The 14,867-nt window shown below is 41.3% G+C and overlaps 1 protein-coding gene across 6 annotated transcripts in view; it reads right to left on the bottom strand.

The window, feature by feature from the left end:
* Positions 1–11,689: 11,689 nt before the first annotated feature.
* Positions 11,690–14,867, bottom strand: part of LRRC3B (leucine rich repeat containing 3B) — an 86,132-nt gene continuing 82,954 nt past the window's right edge. For all 6 annotated transcript variants that reach the window (XM_025461036.3, XM_025461037.3, XM_049099957.1 and 3 more), the window contains one exon: positions 11,690–12,954. In XM_025461036.3, coding sequence (XP_025316821.1) covers positions 12,011–12,790 — 780 coding nt within the window. In that variant the 5' untranslated portion in view covers positions 12,791–12,954 and the 3' untranslated portion in view covers positions 11,690–12,010. The remainder of the gene's footprint in view (positions 12,955–14,867) is intronic.

A 14,867-nucleotide genomic window follows, 5' to 3' on the forward strand; every position in this document is an offset into this window, starting at 1 on the left:
TATGCAGGACCCTGAAATTATGACCTTAACCAAAGGCAGATGTTTATCCTACTGAGCCACCCAGGCACCCCTATAGCTATTAACGCTTAAAATGGTTGGTAGATTTTCAGTACTGGCAAAGTACTGTAATCTAGGTGAAAACCAGACATTCATGTAACTATTAAATTGCATAGTCTGTTACTTATGATGAACATGAGTTATTAAATCATGGCAGCTAGGTTAAGACATACAAATGTTTAACTTTGATAAAATTCAATCAGGCAGAAATTAAAAATCAATTGAATGAGATGCACTCCAAACTAGATGTCCTAACAACGAGGGTTAACGAGGTGGAAGAACGAGTGAGTGACATAGAAGACAAGTTGATGGCAAAGAGGGAAACTGAGGAAAGAAGAGACAAACAATTAAAAGATCATGAGGATAGATTAAGGGAAATAAGTGACAGCCTGAGGAAGAAAAATCTACGTTTAAAATTCAATGTCCCTTAATTTAAAAAAATTCCAGCTTCACTTTCCCATGCCGGGTGGAAGCTAACATCAGGCATGATGGCACTTATGGCTTGGAATGGGATATGGGATATTGATGCATACTGAAGTCATGGTCTCTGTTCTGTCTTACTGACTCAGGGACCCTGGTCACTCACTGAAGGTTCTTTTGGCATACATTCTGACTTGTAGAATGAAGATAATAATGATACATAATGTTCTCAGGATTAGATGAAGTAAGCCAAGTGTTAATTATCATGATGATGGAAACACATGGACCGTGTCCTCCTGGCATAGAGCAGCATTGTGAAGCTACCTCGTGGCTATGTGGCCTCTGGTGTGGGATTGCTTGCACTGACATCCCTGCTGTACATCGGAGAAGGCATGACCTCATGTGAGTTATTGTCCCTCCTTATTTCAGTTCACTCATTTGTACATGAATCATAACTGTATCTACTTCAGAAAATCACTCTGAAGAGTAACCAATGAAGTCATGATAGGTGCTTAAGTATGATCCCAGGCACATAGTAATCGCTCAATACATGTTATCAGGGCACCTGGGTGGCTCGGCGGTTGAGCATCTGGTTTCGTCTCAGGTCATGATCCCAGGGTCCTGGGATAGAGTCCACATCAGGCTCCCTACAGGGAGCCTGCTTCTCCCTCTGCCTATGTCTCTATGTCTCTCATGAATAAATAAATAAAATCTTTAAAAAATACATGTTATCAGCTGAAGTGATTGTTTTCATTATTTTGTGGTATTATGTGTTAAGTTTCTGCAACACAAAAGGGTCCCAGAGAATATTTTGTGCCACTGAGTCTTAAAGACAATATACTTCATCTTATTTTTGACAACTAGACAATAAGTCTTTAATAATATAACATTTTTGATTGACCTTTTGGACTTCATGATGTGACATTTGAGTGGCATGGGAAAGCATATTCCAGTTGTTTCCATCCACCCTGAAAGAATATCTCCTTTTGTGAGCTCAAGGCACAAGCACCTCATGCCCTAATCTCCTGAATAAAAGTGAGAGATTGCCCAGCCTCCTACAAAACAGTTCTCCACATATGCAGAGATGTGGGAGGAGCTAGAAGAACAGAGAGATACCAGGTGATTACTTTTCAGGTCAAGGATTAGACAAGAAATTTAATAAGCCACATTAACGTGAACTGAGTTATTTCCCTGCAAGGTTGATAAGCGGTTGCAGTTTTTGATTTAAAGCTGTCATTAAAAGAGGTCTTCAAATAAAATGAAATTCATCCTTTTCTGACTACCAGAAGAAAAGATATGAGATCACTTAATCTGTGATGCAGTTGAAAGCAAACCTATTTTGGGCTACAACACGTTCAACCCACAGTGAAACCATGTGGCCCGGCCAGAACAATTTGGCTAGGTTTTTTGAAGCTTCGTTAATTCCATGTATTTTCATTGAGTCCATTATTTTCATATATAATCCTTAAACGTTAGGCACAGAGAACAAAAGCGATTAACAGCTACCTTGACAGTGGTGAGGATGAGGAGGAGGAGGAGAAGGAAGAGGAGGAAGAAAAGTATGATGATGAGGAGAACAGCATGTAGTACATACCTGAACACATCTCCCAAACATCTCTCAAATCCACCTCTTTCTGGTTCAACTGCCCCAATCCCTGTCCAGGCCACTAGCTTTCTCCACATGAATTTAGTGCAACAAATACTTGAGTTCCTCATCTCTGATCATCCCTTGGCCCCACTGCAGCTTCTCCTGACCTCATCGGCCAATCAGCTCTCAGAAATGCAAGGGTCTCATACCAGCTTGGAACTCTTCAAAGAATCTCATAAGAGGCAGGGGAAGTTTTCAAGTATTCATGATAGGATAGGTGGGAACCTAGTGGAGTCAGGGGTCAGGAGAAGGTGGGGGGTAGGGAGCAAGAGATCATTCTGGAAAACTGGACAGGATTGGTCAAGGCATTATAGAGGGGGGGAAATAGGGAGCTATTAAATGTGTCTGAACGAAATGCATACAATGTCCCTTTTATGTGGAATTTTGTATGTGTATGTGCAGAGAGAGAGATGTCCAGAAGAAAGGTCAAAATGTTGAGCCATAACTTCTAAGTGGTGAGATTTGGAGGAATTTATATATTTCTTCTTCATGTCATTTAAATTACTCATTTTCTACATGATTCTGTATTCCCAAGTTTTTAAACATCGATATTATTTTTATCTTGCAAGCAAAATAAAGCAAGTCTTGTTTTTTGTTTTTGTTTTTGTTTTTGCTTTTTTTTCCAACCTCATCTCAAGGTCAATTAAAACCCTGGGTTAATTGGGCCTCTCTACATGGTAGGCTCTTGCTCACAGTAGCTGAATCTGTAGAACCACAAACTGTTTCCTAATAGGCCTCCCACAGTCGGTGGCTTCGAAGTTTCTTGCCTACAGAAGTCTTTTGAGCCTCTTACTAGCTAAACCCCTTCCTGCTGGCTGAGGGGAGCCAGCTGTGTGCAGCAGCTACCAAATGGCAAGCCCATTCTAATTACAGTGTTTTTATTGCTCTCTGAAAGGTGAGAGGCAAGAGTCCTCATTTACCGGGCTGGTCAGAGTTTTCAGTGCCCCTAATCAGAGAAGTGATCATTGGATTGTAAACTGAGCTCATCTACTGTGAAATTACTGGAAAGAAATTGATAAAGCTTCCCATTTTTAGGACCCATTCTTAAGGACAATAATGTAATAGAGCAATTGAGATTGTGGCTCTGAGGAAATTCCTCAGGAAGCTGGGGCAGGAGATGGAGTAGGGATTGGGCTGTTATTACATACAGGGCACCCAAATAATTATATCACTCTTCCAATTAAGATGTTTTATTACCTATGGCCAATTTGCTCTTTAAAATAGTTGGAAATGAAGCACTGTCTGATCATTTATTCATTTTGTCTCTTTTGTTCTCATATATCTACATTGAAAAGTCCTCATTTCTCAGTTATTACACTGACTTTTCAGCATGGGGCATTTCCAGAGCAAAGAGGTACATAAGTCCCTTTCAAAAGCAAAAGTGTCCCCAAACACTGAAGGCAATACAGAAAGATCCAGATATGGGGTGACATTAATTAATGGCATTTTCTAAAATTTTCTTACATTGCCTCCAAAGGAAACCTTCCAAAATGCTTCCTAGAAGTCAAGGGTTAATTTAATGTATTAGACATCTAGGGACACCATAACACCAGTCCAGAGACTGGATATCTTAAACAACAGAAATGTATTTTCTCTCAGTTTTGGACGTCCAAGATCAAGGCGTCATCAGGTTTGGCTTCTTCTGAGGCCCCTCCCCTTGGCTTGCAGATGGCCACCTTGTTGCTGTGTCCTCACATGGCCTTTCCCCTGGACACATGCAGCTCTGGTGTCTCTCTGTGTCCTAATCTCTTCTTATAAGAACACCAGTCAGATTGGATTAGGACCCACTCTAAAGGCCTCATGTTCACTTAATTATTTCTTTAAAGTCCCTACCTCCAACACAGTCACCTTCTAAGATATCAGGATTAGGACTTCAACATACAATTTTTGAGGTGGACATATTCAGCCAATAGCATATGGCATCAATTGAAAAGAGTAAATGGAGAAAAAAAATAAAGCACTAAAATACTGCTTGTGGTTTTATAATGTCAGCAATAGTGATAATATTATCTGCCAACTTTGAGTACAGATGAATATGGGATTTTTTTAACTCTAAAAAAAACAAATGTCCCCTGGAACCAGATAATTACCCTTTTTCTTAAAATTATCCAAGACCTCTCTCCAAAAGTGTTCATGCCTCATAAATGAGAAATGGATAGAGCACGGGCTTTGGTGTCAAGAGAACTTCTTGCAAGTCTGAGCTCTTTCAGTTATTACACAGAGATGCCTGGCCGGTCACTTAGCATCTCTGGGTCCTGGTACCCATATTTGGAAAATGATGCTCTCTATCATGCATCCCACATTCTTTCTTTCTGTGGTGGGTGATGGGGTCACATGAGTAAAAGCCACTTGGGGGCTATGGGATTCTGAGGCTTGACCTTGCATTTGATCCTGAATCTTATTGATTAAGGCATCAGTTCCATAGCAAAAGATAATTGGGTATCAAACATTTTGGGCACACAAAAGCAAGGAGAAACAAATTATTTAAGAAAAAAAATAAGAACTTCAACAGTACTGAATGGGTAATGAGTCAGAAGCAATTTCTAAATTTGAGGAGAATGTAAAAGGCAGCAAATAAACATAACCGTTTTCCTTGTGCCATTGTATGAAGCGTTTGAGGGGTCTTGAAGAAATGCTTATAGTAAAATAGAAGCATGAAAATAATGCATTTGAAACAATCAGAATAACCGATTACTTACATGTGACAACAGGTGAAAAGCAGGGGAATTAAACTGCAGCTGGATGGACCAGGACATCAGATACGGTTACTAAATTAAAAGTTCAGCCTTTTTTGTTTTTCCTTAATTTTCTGGCATGTGAGGCAAAAGACAGCAACTTTTAAGGGTTCAGATGACATTCATTATCCGTGAGGGGACAGCTGTTCACTTTTGTATGGCAGCAAAGTTTTGCCAAGCATAACATCTGAGAAGAAATTTCCAGAGCAAAATGTTCTCTATGTTGGAGTTACCTGACAGGTCACCCTAGATCTCAGGAACAGAGGAGCCACCAAAAAATTCAGAGGCCAGAGCCCATCCTTCAAGGATTCCAGCTCAGCAGGTCTGAGTAAGGCAGTTATTTATATTGTTCAAAAGCTGTGTCAATCCATCCGATCATTAGCTGGGTTTGGAAAGCATTGGTGTAGGGTATACTCGGGGATCTCAGTTAAGGTTTTCCCAGTGAGCAGACAGTGAGACAAGGTTTTGAGTACAAAGTGTTTATTTAGAAGATGAAGGAAATTCAAACAGGGTAGTGGAGAAATAAGACAAGGGAGGAACAATAGCAAAGGAAGTGTGTCATGAAGCCCGTTGGCACAGTGGGCCAGTGGAGCTTCTTCATCCTCCTGGGCACGGAGTGGGACACATGCTTCCAAGAGCAAGGGAGTTGGGTGTTTCTGCATCAAGTGCCCATTAGTCATGGGTTGAGGGTGGCGACTCCCTGGTATCCCCAACTTTCTATATGAGTGGCTGTGTGCTGTGGTAGCCAAGGTAAACCCTCACATAACTGCATGCAGGAAGTGCCAGTCGAAATTTGGTGGATGGACACAAATATGGTAGGATTGAGGTCAAATATAGTGGCCACAAAGCAATGCCTGAGACACTGACCTCATTACCCTCCTGGTAGCAACTGTGGAACTGGTCACCATCCCCATGACCCAGAGCTATAGTCACATCTGCCCTGCCCAGGAGCATGGCTTACTTTACACATACACGGGATTTCAGAGCTGGCACAGAGGGATGGGTGGAAAATGGTGACAAGCCATTGCAGTCCCCAGACACTAGCCGCTGCTGCTACCTGGCTGAGTGAGCTAAGGCCTGCCGCTTCTTTGGCGCCTTTCTCTCCTGTGCAAATTAAGAAAAATGACTTGCCCTCTCTTTTCCTCATGTAGTACCATGGGGCTTAAGACAAGACTTCATAAAACTAAAGGATGATACGTAACCAGGTGGTGTGGCTTAGGTGAAGCGAAGGACTTTGCAGATAGCTGGACCTTGCTTGATACTGGGTGTTTGCTGTGGGGATTTGGGAGGAATACATTCAGAATCTCAGTTTCTTCATCAGTAAAATGGGAACAATGATAATACCTACTTGGCAGGGCTGTCGTAAGACGAAGGGAAGGTAGAAATGAAGCCTGGTCCCATGCCAGGTAAATGATAACTGTTGTTAGGGAAAGGGGGTTTATTTGATAAAAGGCTCTTTATCTGTGACTTATGTGTGCAGGGATTCTTCAGTTCAGGTTTTAAGGGGAAGCTAGGAGGTCTTGTGAATGGCTAAGTGCTGAGAATGTCAGTTTAGGTCAGTTCTGTTTGCTCCCCCAGGTCCTTCATTCAGGTAGTGCTCTCCCTGGTTTTTCTCTTTCGTTCTTCATTTTACATTCTCCCCTTGTCACTGCAGCCAGGGAATTGGCAAGACAGTCTGTGAGGATGAAAGACTTTGAGAGCAACCAGCATCTTTCATATATCTTTCTTCCAGAAGGAATGTGGACAAGCCCAAGGAAGCTGGATTTGTGTAAATTAGCCTGGCCCCATCCCAGTCCCTGTGGGCCATTTTATTTTAAAATCTCTTCAACAATCAATGCCATTAGCTCAACAGATGGCTTGTTAATCTTTAGACCAACAGCCAGATTTTAAATTGCCTTCCATTTTGCAAACTCTTCTTGGAAGAAAAAAGTAAATGTAATATAAGAGGAAAAAAAAAAAAGAATTTTGGTCCCAACCCAGACCGACCCACAGTGTATTCAGGCCTAGCTTTTAAGGTCAGATTCGGCAAACTTTGGTCAGTTAGTTGATCATATATCTACAGGCAAAGAAAGTAAATACATTGATTCTTTTTTGAAAATAGTGAGCAAAATGCAGAACATTTGAGCACAGCTCTCAAACCTGATCAACTCAGTTGCCATTAGTGACAAGTGTGCATGTTTTCTCTGGACCTGGGGACAGCCTTCAAAATACATCTGATAATTTCTCTGGAAATCCCAAACCTTGGGCATTACTAGATTAGATTACTGAAAGATTTCGTTTTTAGTGCTCTCACTACCTGTTTTCCTGATGCTTTCAAGACCCAGTTCCCCACCATATTATCTCAATGCACACATGGATGTGCGCACGCACGCGCACACACACACACACACACACACACTTAAATAATTCATTTTAGCTTCTGGTTCTTTTAATGTTAAATAAGTTAGAAGCATAAAGTAGGGGTGGGTTTTCTTTTACTGTATCCCCCCCCCCCCCCGTGATACTGTTAGACTCTATGTCTGTTTTGTGGCCTCAAGATAATGATTTCCCTGAGCTGGTAGAAAGAAGTCCTAGACTTTAAGAATTGCTGCCTGCCAGATCCACATGACCCACTAATTCATTTGGTGCATCTGGGACCATCCATAAGAGTGTGTGGGCAAATGATAAATTCAGGTCTTCCTTTTTCCTAAGTCCTGATTCACCTATTTGGATTTGGAAAAGGGTTGGGGAAGGTGTTTACAAATGTGTGGTAAATGAGTTTGCCTTTAGTCTGCTTTGTCTGGGTCAGATCAACCAACCTGAGGAATCAATGACATCACTTTGGGAAGTCAGGTTGATGAGAGCTCTGGAATTGGAGAAGAATATCAGGTAAAGGTAAAGACTTATGCTCCTGACAGCAGGTCTGCACTTGACTGCTCTTGGGGGGTTATGCTGTTACTCAAGGAAATATGCTAATCAACCTTCCCTCCCTAGGAAGCTGCACCAAATCATTTTCTCCATCTTTCCCCTGAGAAGCCAGATCTTGCAGAGTGTTGAGCATGTTATCTGGGGGCTGTTTGTGAAAGGAAAACAGATGATCTCATCCTATATTGAGGGAGCAAGAAGCTTTTTAGAATCACAGATATTCTTCATGACAACTCTGTGACAACGTAAGAACCTCAAGTGCCTTCTGAATCCTCAAAGACACTGCTGCTGATAGCCGGGACATTTTCATGGCATCTATTGTTACACTGCCTGTTTCTTTGAAGACCGGGGAACAACGCAGCAGGAGAGGCAGGTGGCGTCCTGTGAAGGACGTTGGGTGGAGAATATGGGCACATGCACGCAAATGTCCAGGGCTGACAGGTTTCCATTTCAGCACCTGTGAAATCAATGGGTGAGATCATCTCTAGGACTCTTCCAGCCCCGAGATTTTAGGAGTTCGCCTATTTCTAGTAACCTGGACATTTCATTAGGCAGAATTTTCCATTCTCTAGCTGTGCCAGATAGATGAGAGAACTTACTGAATGAATTGAGTCTCGAGCCAATAAGGAAAACCTACCCACATCTCATACTGCCTTATGCTTGTTGATGTCAGAACAAGAATCATTGTGGGTAATCATCAAAGGACGTAAAAAAGAACAACACGTACCTAGCAGAATTTGTATGTCAGTGCATTACGATCTGCCAAAGTGTTCTTGAAAGTCAAAGCTTCCATTACATAACTTTTTATCACTTTCTTAAAAATGTTCCAGTTGGGCTGGCATGTTTTATGATTTGTCTTGTTTCAGAGATAAGCACATTGTCAATGATTAGACCAAATTTCCCAGGTGTTTTTGAACGGAAGAGGCTGAGGTTGGCAGAGGGATGCCAAAGGAGGGGGTTGAACAGAGAAGCTGTTATTTAAAATATTTAAAAGGCAAAATGGCACATACACGCCTCGGATAATAGGATGATAGTGAATCTAAAAAATCTTACAGTTCCAAAATAGGTGGCTCTCCAAGTATATAGATACGTAGCAGGGTCAGAAACTTAAATAGCATACTGGATCAAAACCACTGTGGGTATTTTGGGGCTTTTTCTGAATAGCCAGCTGTGGGCCTTAGGAAGCCACTTCTTGGCATTGTGTGCTGTTGGTCCAGTAGGCAGAACATCCCTACAAGCTGATGAGAAGTGTGTTTCCTTCCACTTCTGGTCATGAAGGAGCCTGATAGGCTGTTATTTGTTTGTTTGTTAAAGAATTAATTTTCTCCTCCAATGGCCTAACCACTCCAATTCATGGCAACCTAACTTAAAGTTGTCGGGTTGTTTTTTTTTTAAGATTTTATTTATTTATTCATGACAGACACACACACACAGAGAGAGAGAGAGAGAGAGAGAGAGGCAGAGACACAGGCAGAGGGAGAAACAGGCTCCATGCAGGGAGCCCGATGCGAGACTCGATCCCGAGTCTCCAGGATCACACCCCTGGCCGAAGGCTGCTCTAAACCACTGGGCCACCGGGGCTGCCCAAGTTGTTGTTTTTTTAAAGCACTCGCACTCACAGCACTATTAACAGAAAATCTACACATAGAATGTAGGCAGGAGAATGATTATTACCCTAGGATGCACTTCTTACCTCTTTGTATGCAGAGAGTTACAAACTCAAAAATGGGAAATTGACATTGCCACCTCTGAACCAGTATGTGACCATAACACAACACTCTTCAGAGATTTTTTTATAGGTGCTTTCACTTGACTAATGCAATTGGCCATTAGGAAAACAAAAACAAAAACAAAAACAACTCTTATTAGTATGAATATAAAGGCTACTTTGGAAGAAGCAACCTGAAATGGATTATGTGATTTGCGAACGCTTTTCTAGAATGAATATGACTCATACACTGAAATAAACGCAATTGATTTTTTAAAGGATTATTTTAGCAATGCCTGGACTTTCCTATTCTTTAGGCGAATAAAAAGATACATTCAGTTAGGCATCTCTCTGTGGCAATACTTACAGAGATATATTAAAATGTTGTCCTCCAGGGGGCGTTAAATCTTCAGCAAAGCTCCAATTTCTCTGGAAGGCGTTCAAACCCAGTTAGCAAAATCAGACAGTCTGGCTTCTTTCTCACTGGGATGCAGAAGTGCTAGAGCCCATATTCTGAATTTCACATCTCTGACTTGCTGACGAGGCCAATCCCGTTGCCCTGGGGTATTTGCCAAGTGTAGGCTGGCCACGTTGCTGAATGTTCTACTGCAGGTCTTGGATTGGCCGACCCTCATGGTCCATGCCAATAACCTTTTAAGAGACCATTGATATGGATGGATACCATTGTGCTTTCCAAGGGCAGAAATATGATTCCTGGAGGCCGAAAGACAACCCAACACGGGTTGGAGAAGGCTCTGTGGGTCAAAATTGCGAAGGACCCATCCTTCCTACTTAAGCCCTGCAAAGGACTACTTTTGCTGTTACGTTGTTAGAGACCATCACTTAGGAATCTGAAAACCTCCTGGTCTGGGAACTAGCAACTTTTGTATTAAAGTATTTGATTGTAAAGCAGTGCTGTATAGTGGTTAAGAGTTGCGTAAGTTCTAAAATTGACCGACTGGATTTCAGTACCTACTGTACTCCTTTATATGGTCTAGGATCCTGAATTAATTACTGAAATTCCTGTGTCTCTGATCCCTCATTCACTAATAATTAATTATTAATTAATAGGTGTATTTATTAATACAACCCAAAGAAAATACTTGGTGTTTTGTGAGTGCTCTATAAATTCTATTAATTATCTTTACTCCCAAGAATTGAGATTCCCCTTAATATGGCTCCAGCTTGGTCTCTCATTGCTCCTCTACACAAACTTCTATAGAATCATCCTACATACCACCCTATGCTTTTCCGTCTTTGCTCCATCTACCTTCCTTGCCTATATCACTCTCTGATGAGATCTCATCCAAGTTCCAAGGGTTATCTGTAATGTCACCTCAAAAACAAACAAACAAACAAAAACCCCACAATTCCTTACTCCAAGAACGAAATGAGCTTTCTCCTATCTCCGAACAGTAGCAGGGACACGATATCTTGATATATAGGTATATACATTTGTCAAAACTTATGAAACTGTACACTTAACATGGTGACATTTTTTAGCATCTAAATCATACCTCTATAGACCAACCCAGTAGGTACATAATGAGAAGATCTCAGCCTTCGGAGAAAGAAAGTCTTGGTTCAAATTCAAGTTCTAGTACTTTCTACTTGGTAGGCCATTGAACTCCTTCCACCTGTAGTTTCCTCTAAATCGGCCAGTTGTCACGTTCTCCTTTCATAGTGAGGGTTGAAAGACATAATAATTTTATAAAATGCCTTCCACACAGTTGATGCTACACTACTGTTAGGACCTTCTTTTTCAGCATAACTATTTCTATGTTCGCCACATACCCCTGCCCACCAAAAGGCAACCTTGAGGATAGAATATGTTTTGGGTTTTTTTTTCCATTTTTCCAGTGTAGAATAAAAGTAGTGTGCTTTGCTGTTATCTTATAAATATATTTATATTTAAGTATTTATAACACAATAGCTAAACACACCAACTTTTGGACAGCAAACACCTAGCAGCATCTCAACTGAAGCCTCTGCAGGATGCCACACTGTGTATTATTGCTCAGGTTTGCTAAGGCTCAGTACTTTAAAGTCTGATAGATACTTTCCTTGGTTGATAATTCAGCTATGGCTCCCCAGTGTACAGTAGGGCTTAATAACACATCTTTCATTATGATAGTTCTTTAGGTTCATAAAGGTTGCCTATTTCTCTCGAAAGCAATGGAATGGCCGTACCGTTTTCTGAACCAATGAGTCACTCTGTTTTTCATGGTTCAAAGTTAAGCTTTTATTTGGTTTTAAATTAAAAAAATAAATTTCATTATTAAATAGTGAGATGGATCTAACTTATGTTCAGATAGTAGCTTACTCAGGTTATACCACTGGGGGTACATTTCAGGGGTGGGTCACCTAAACTAAAATGAGTTGTTACGTCATCATGTTTGTTAAAAGTTCAACAGTGGCATAATTCAAAAGAAATGGAGATACAAAGTTTTAAATGTTTACAATGGATGGGAGAAGTAAACCACTTATTCTATTGCAACGGCAAACGAATCTGTTTCTCGGTGTCAGTCTGTCCAGACGCTATACCACAGTGCTAATGTCATCGGGCTCATCCGCTTTCTTCTGCCTGCTTGGCAGGGATTTCAAGTATTCAAGGTGTCTCCGGGCATCCTCCTGGTTTTGCCTCACATAATACACCACATAGGAGATCACCATGGTGAACCAGCCAAACATGGTGACCAGCATGGCATAATCGGTAGTCTTTTTCGGGAGGTTACAAAGGTCAGCATCATTGGCAGCATTGAGGAATGGTCTCCCGGCGTGTTCATCCAACACAGAAGTCTTACAGATCACATTATGGGCTGTCTCATGGTTGGATGCCATGCTCCTCAGAACTTGCTGGAGAGTACAGTCGCAGTGCCAGGGATTGTTGGCAATTCTGGCCCTGGCCTTCAGGTTATTGAAGGCATTTTTGTGCACGCTTTGAATCCGGTTGTCAGACAAGTCCAGAGTCTGCAAGGTTTCAGCTACTCCTTTGAAGGCATGCTCATCGATAAACTCAATGCCATTTTTGGACAAGTTGAGAACTCTTAGTTGATGGAGGTCCTTAAAAATCTCATTGGGGATAGATGTGATCTGATTGGAGTCCAGATACAATAAGACTGTTTCAGGAGGAAGATCTCTAGGTATTTCCTTGAGATTTGCATTGCTACAGGTGACATTTAAACCCCCAGAGGAAGAACAGAGACAGCCCTTGGGACACATACTGGCAGAATGAAAGCACAGTATCATAAGAACAAAACTTTGTAGGAGGAGACACATGGAGAGGGAACGGGTTAACCACAGGTCTACCAGATTCATGCTGGAATGTCAGCATAATCACAAGCCCATTCCTCATTCACTCCAACAAGCAAGCGTGCCAACGGTTCCAGCCCTGTCCACACTGTTGATTTCCTTCTTGCTTGGTTCAGAAGGTTGCAACTAACACACGTGTCTCTTCATTATTCCTGTCCTTGCTTGGGTACCTAAAGGAAAGGGAAACAGATGCAATTAGCTCTTTTGCAGAGGGAGGTACATTGCAATTAAAAGTGCTCTCAGGCATCTGGCATTCTACGTGGGTAGGAGAGTTGGTTGTGTAGTTAATTTTCACCAACAGCACTGGGAGTTATCTGCATAATGGGAGTCTCATGCTCAAATCCCAGGTGTTGGGCAAAAGGACTGTCAGTATATGACAACATTTCCGAATTATGTTGCCTTGGTTTTAGTTGTACAGAATTACAGCAAACAGTCCAGATTTCTCTCATCTCTACTGGTCCTTTCAACATCCTGAACCCCTTCTAAATTAGACAGCAATAAAGTCTAATTAGACCTTCCCTTCTTTCTACAGTAACAGATGCATTAATGCAATTTAGACCTGCTCTTGAGCAGCAATGAGAAATAACACCAATATTTCATGGTTAATGACCATAGATAGCAATAATTGTCATGGCTTTTGAATGGATGTCCAGTTGGAATATTTTCTCTAAAGAAACATCTTACTTGAATTAAGAAATGAATAAATGCATTCCAACTTTCACAACAGACTATTGTTAGGGACTGAGAGAACAGAATCTCCAAAAGAGCTGTCTCCCTGATTCTCTGTTTTCTAAACAAACTATATTCTCCCCAGTAGATCTTTAGATATGATACACACCTCCAGGACTTTTTATTTTTACTCATTTATTTATTCATTTTTAAGATTTTATTTAGGGGTGCCTGGGTGGCTCAGTTGGTTAAACATCTGCCTTCAGCTCAGGTCATAGTCTCAGGGTCCTGGGATCAAGCCCCACATCAGCTTCCTGCTCAGTGGGGAGTCTGCTTCTCCCTCTCCCTCTCCTTCTGCTGTTCCCCTTGCTTGTGTTCTCTGGTGCTCATGTGCTCTCTCTCTCTCTATCTCTGTAAAATAAATAAATATGATATTTGAGATTTTTTGAAATATTGAGATAAAATCTTTTATTTGAGAGAAAGAGAGAGAGCAAGAGGGAAGAGGAGCAGAGAGGAAGGGGGAGGAAAAGGAAGAGAATACCAAGAAGACTGTGCTGAGCACAGAGCCCAACATGGGACTTGATCTCACAACCTTGAGACCATGACTGCTGAAAGGAAGAGTCTGATGCTGAACTGACTGAGCCACTCAGGCACCCCTTCAAGACTTTATAAGATATAAGAACTTAAATATATTGGCCTCTAAGACCTTCCCAATAGCCTATTTTTTTCTCTCCAATCGTATATATAAATAGTAAATTATTTATAATTTACATAATTATAAATATATATAATATATTGTTGGACAGAGCTTCCAAAATGGCAAAAATTAGGACCAGTTCACTGAGGAAGTGAGTAGATTTTGAACAGATTATGTCATTCGTCTGAGGTCAAATAGCTTGTAAGTGTAGAGACAGGATTCAGGTCAAAGGCTTTGTTCTGATTTATTAATCTCCTAATTCTCTCCACTACCCCCACAGATCTCTCCCCATATCATCCGCTCTGTGAGAACAGTCAGTCAGAATCCAGGAAGCATTGCTTGTTGTGATTTCTGATGCTGTTACATTGCAGCTCAAACCCAAATGGAGTACCCTATGGACTTCAATGGGGCTCCATGTCTGACTTCAGAGGGTCCTCTCTCAGGATTTGAGAAACAAGGAGAATGTACCTTCCTCTCATTTCAGTGAGCAACAAATGACTTTCTGCATGAGCAACAAATGACTCTCTGCAAACTTATCTTTTCTAAAGATCCCAGATGGATAAATACAGAGGGAAATGACTCCAAATGTTACCAAACTCACAGAAGAGAAGATTAATGTGAGCTGAAAACATAATGAACGGGGTTGTTAATCATGGAAAAAATGAGATTAGCACCAGCAGAATGGAGTGGATGTGCTTTTGGAATCCTGAGTCCCTT

The sequence above is a fragment of the Canis lupus genome, chromosome 23 (genome assembly GCF_003254725.2).
Source record: "Canis lupus dingo isolate Sandy chromosome 23, ASM325472v2, whole genome shotgun sequence".
Taxonomy (NCBI): domain Eukaryota; kingdom Metazoa; phylum Chordata; class Mammalia; order Carnivora; family Canidae; genus Canis; species Canis lupus.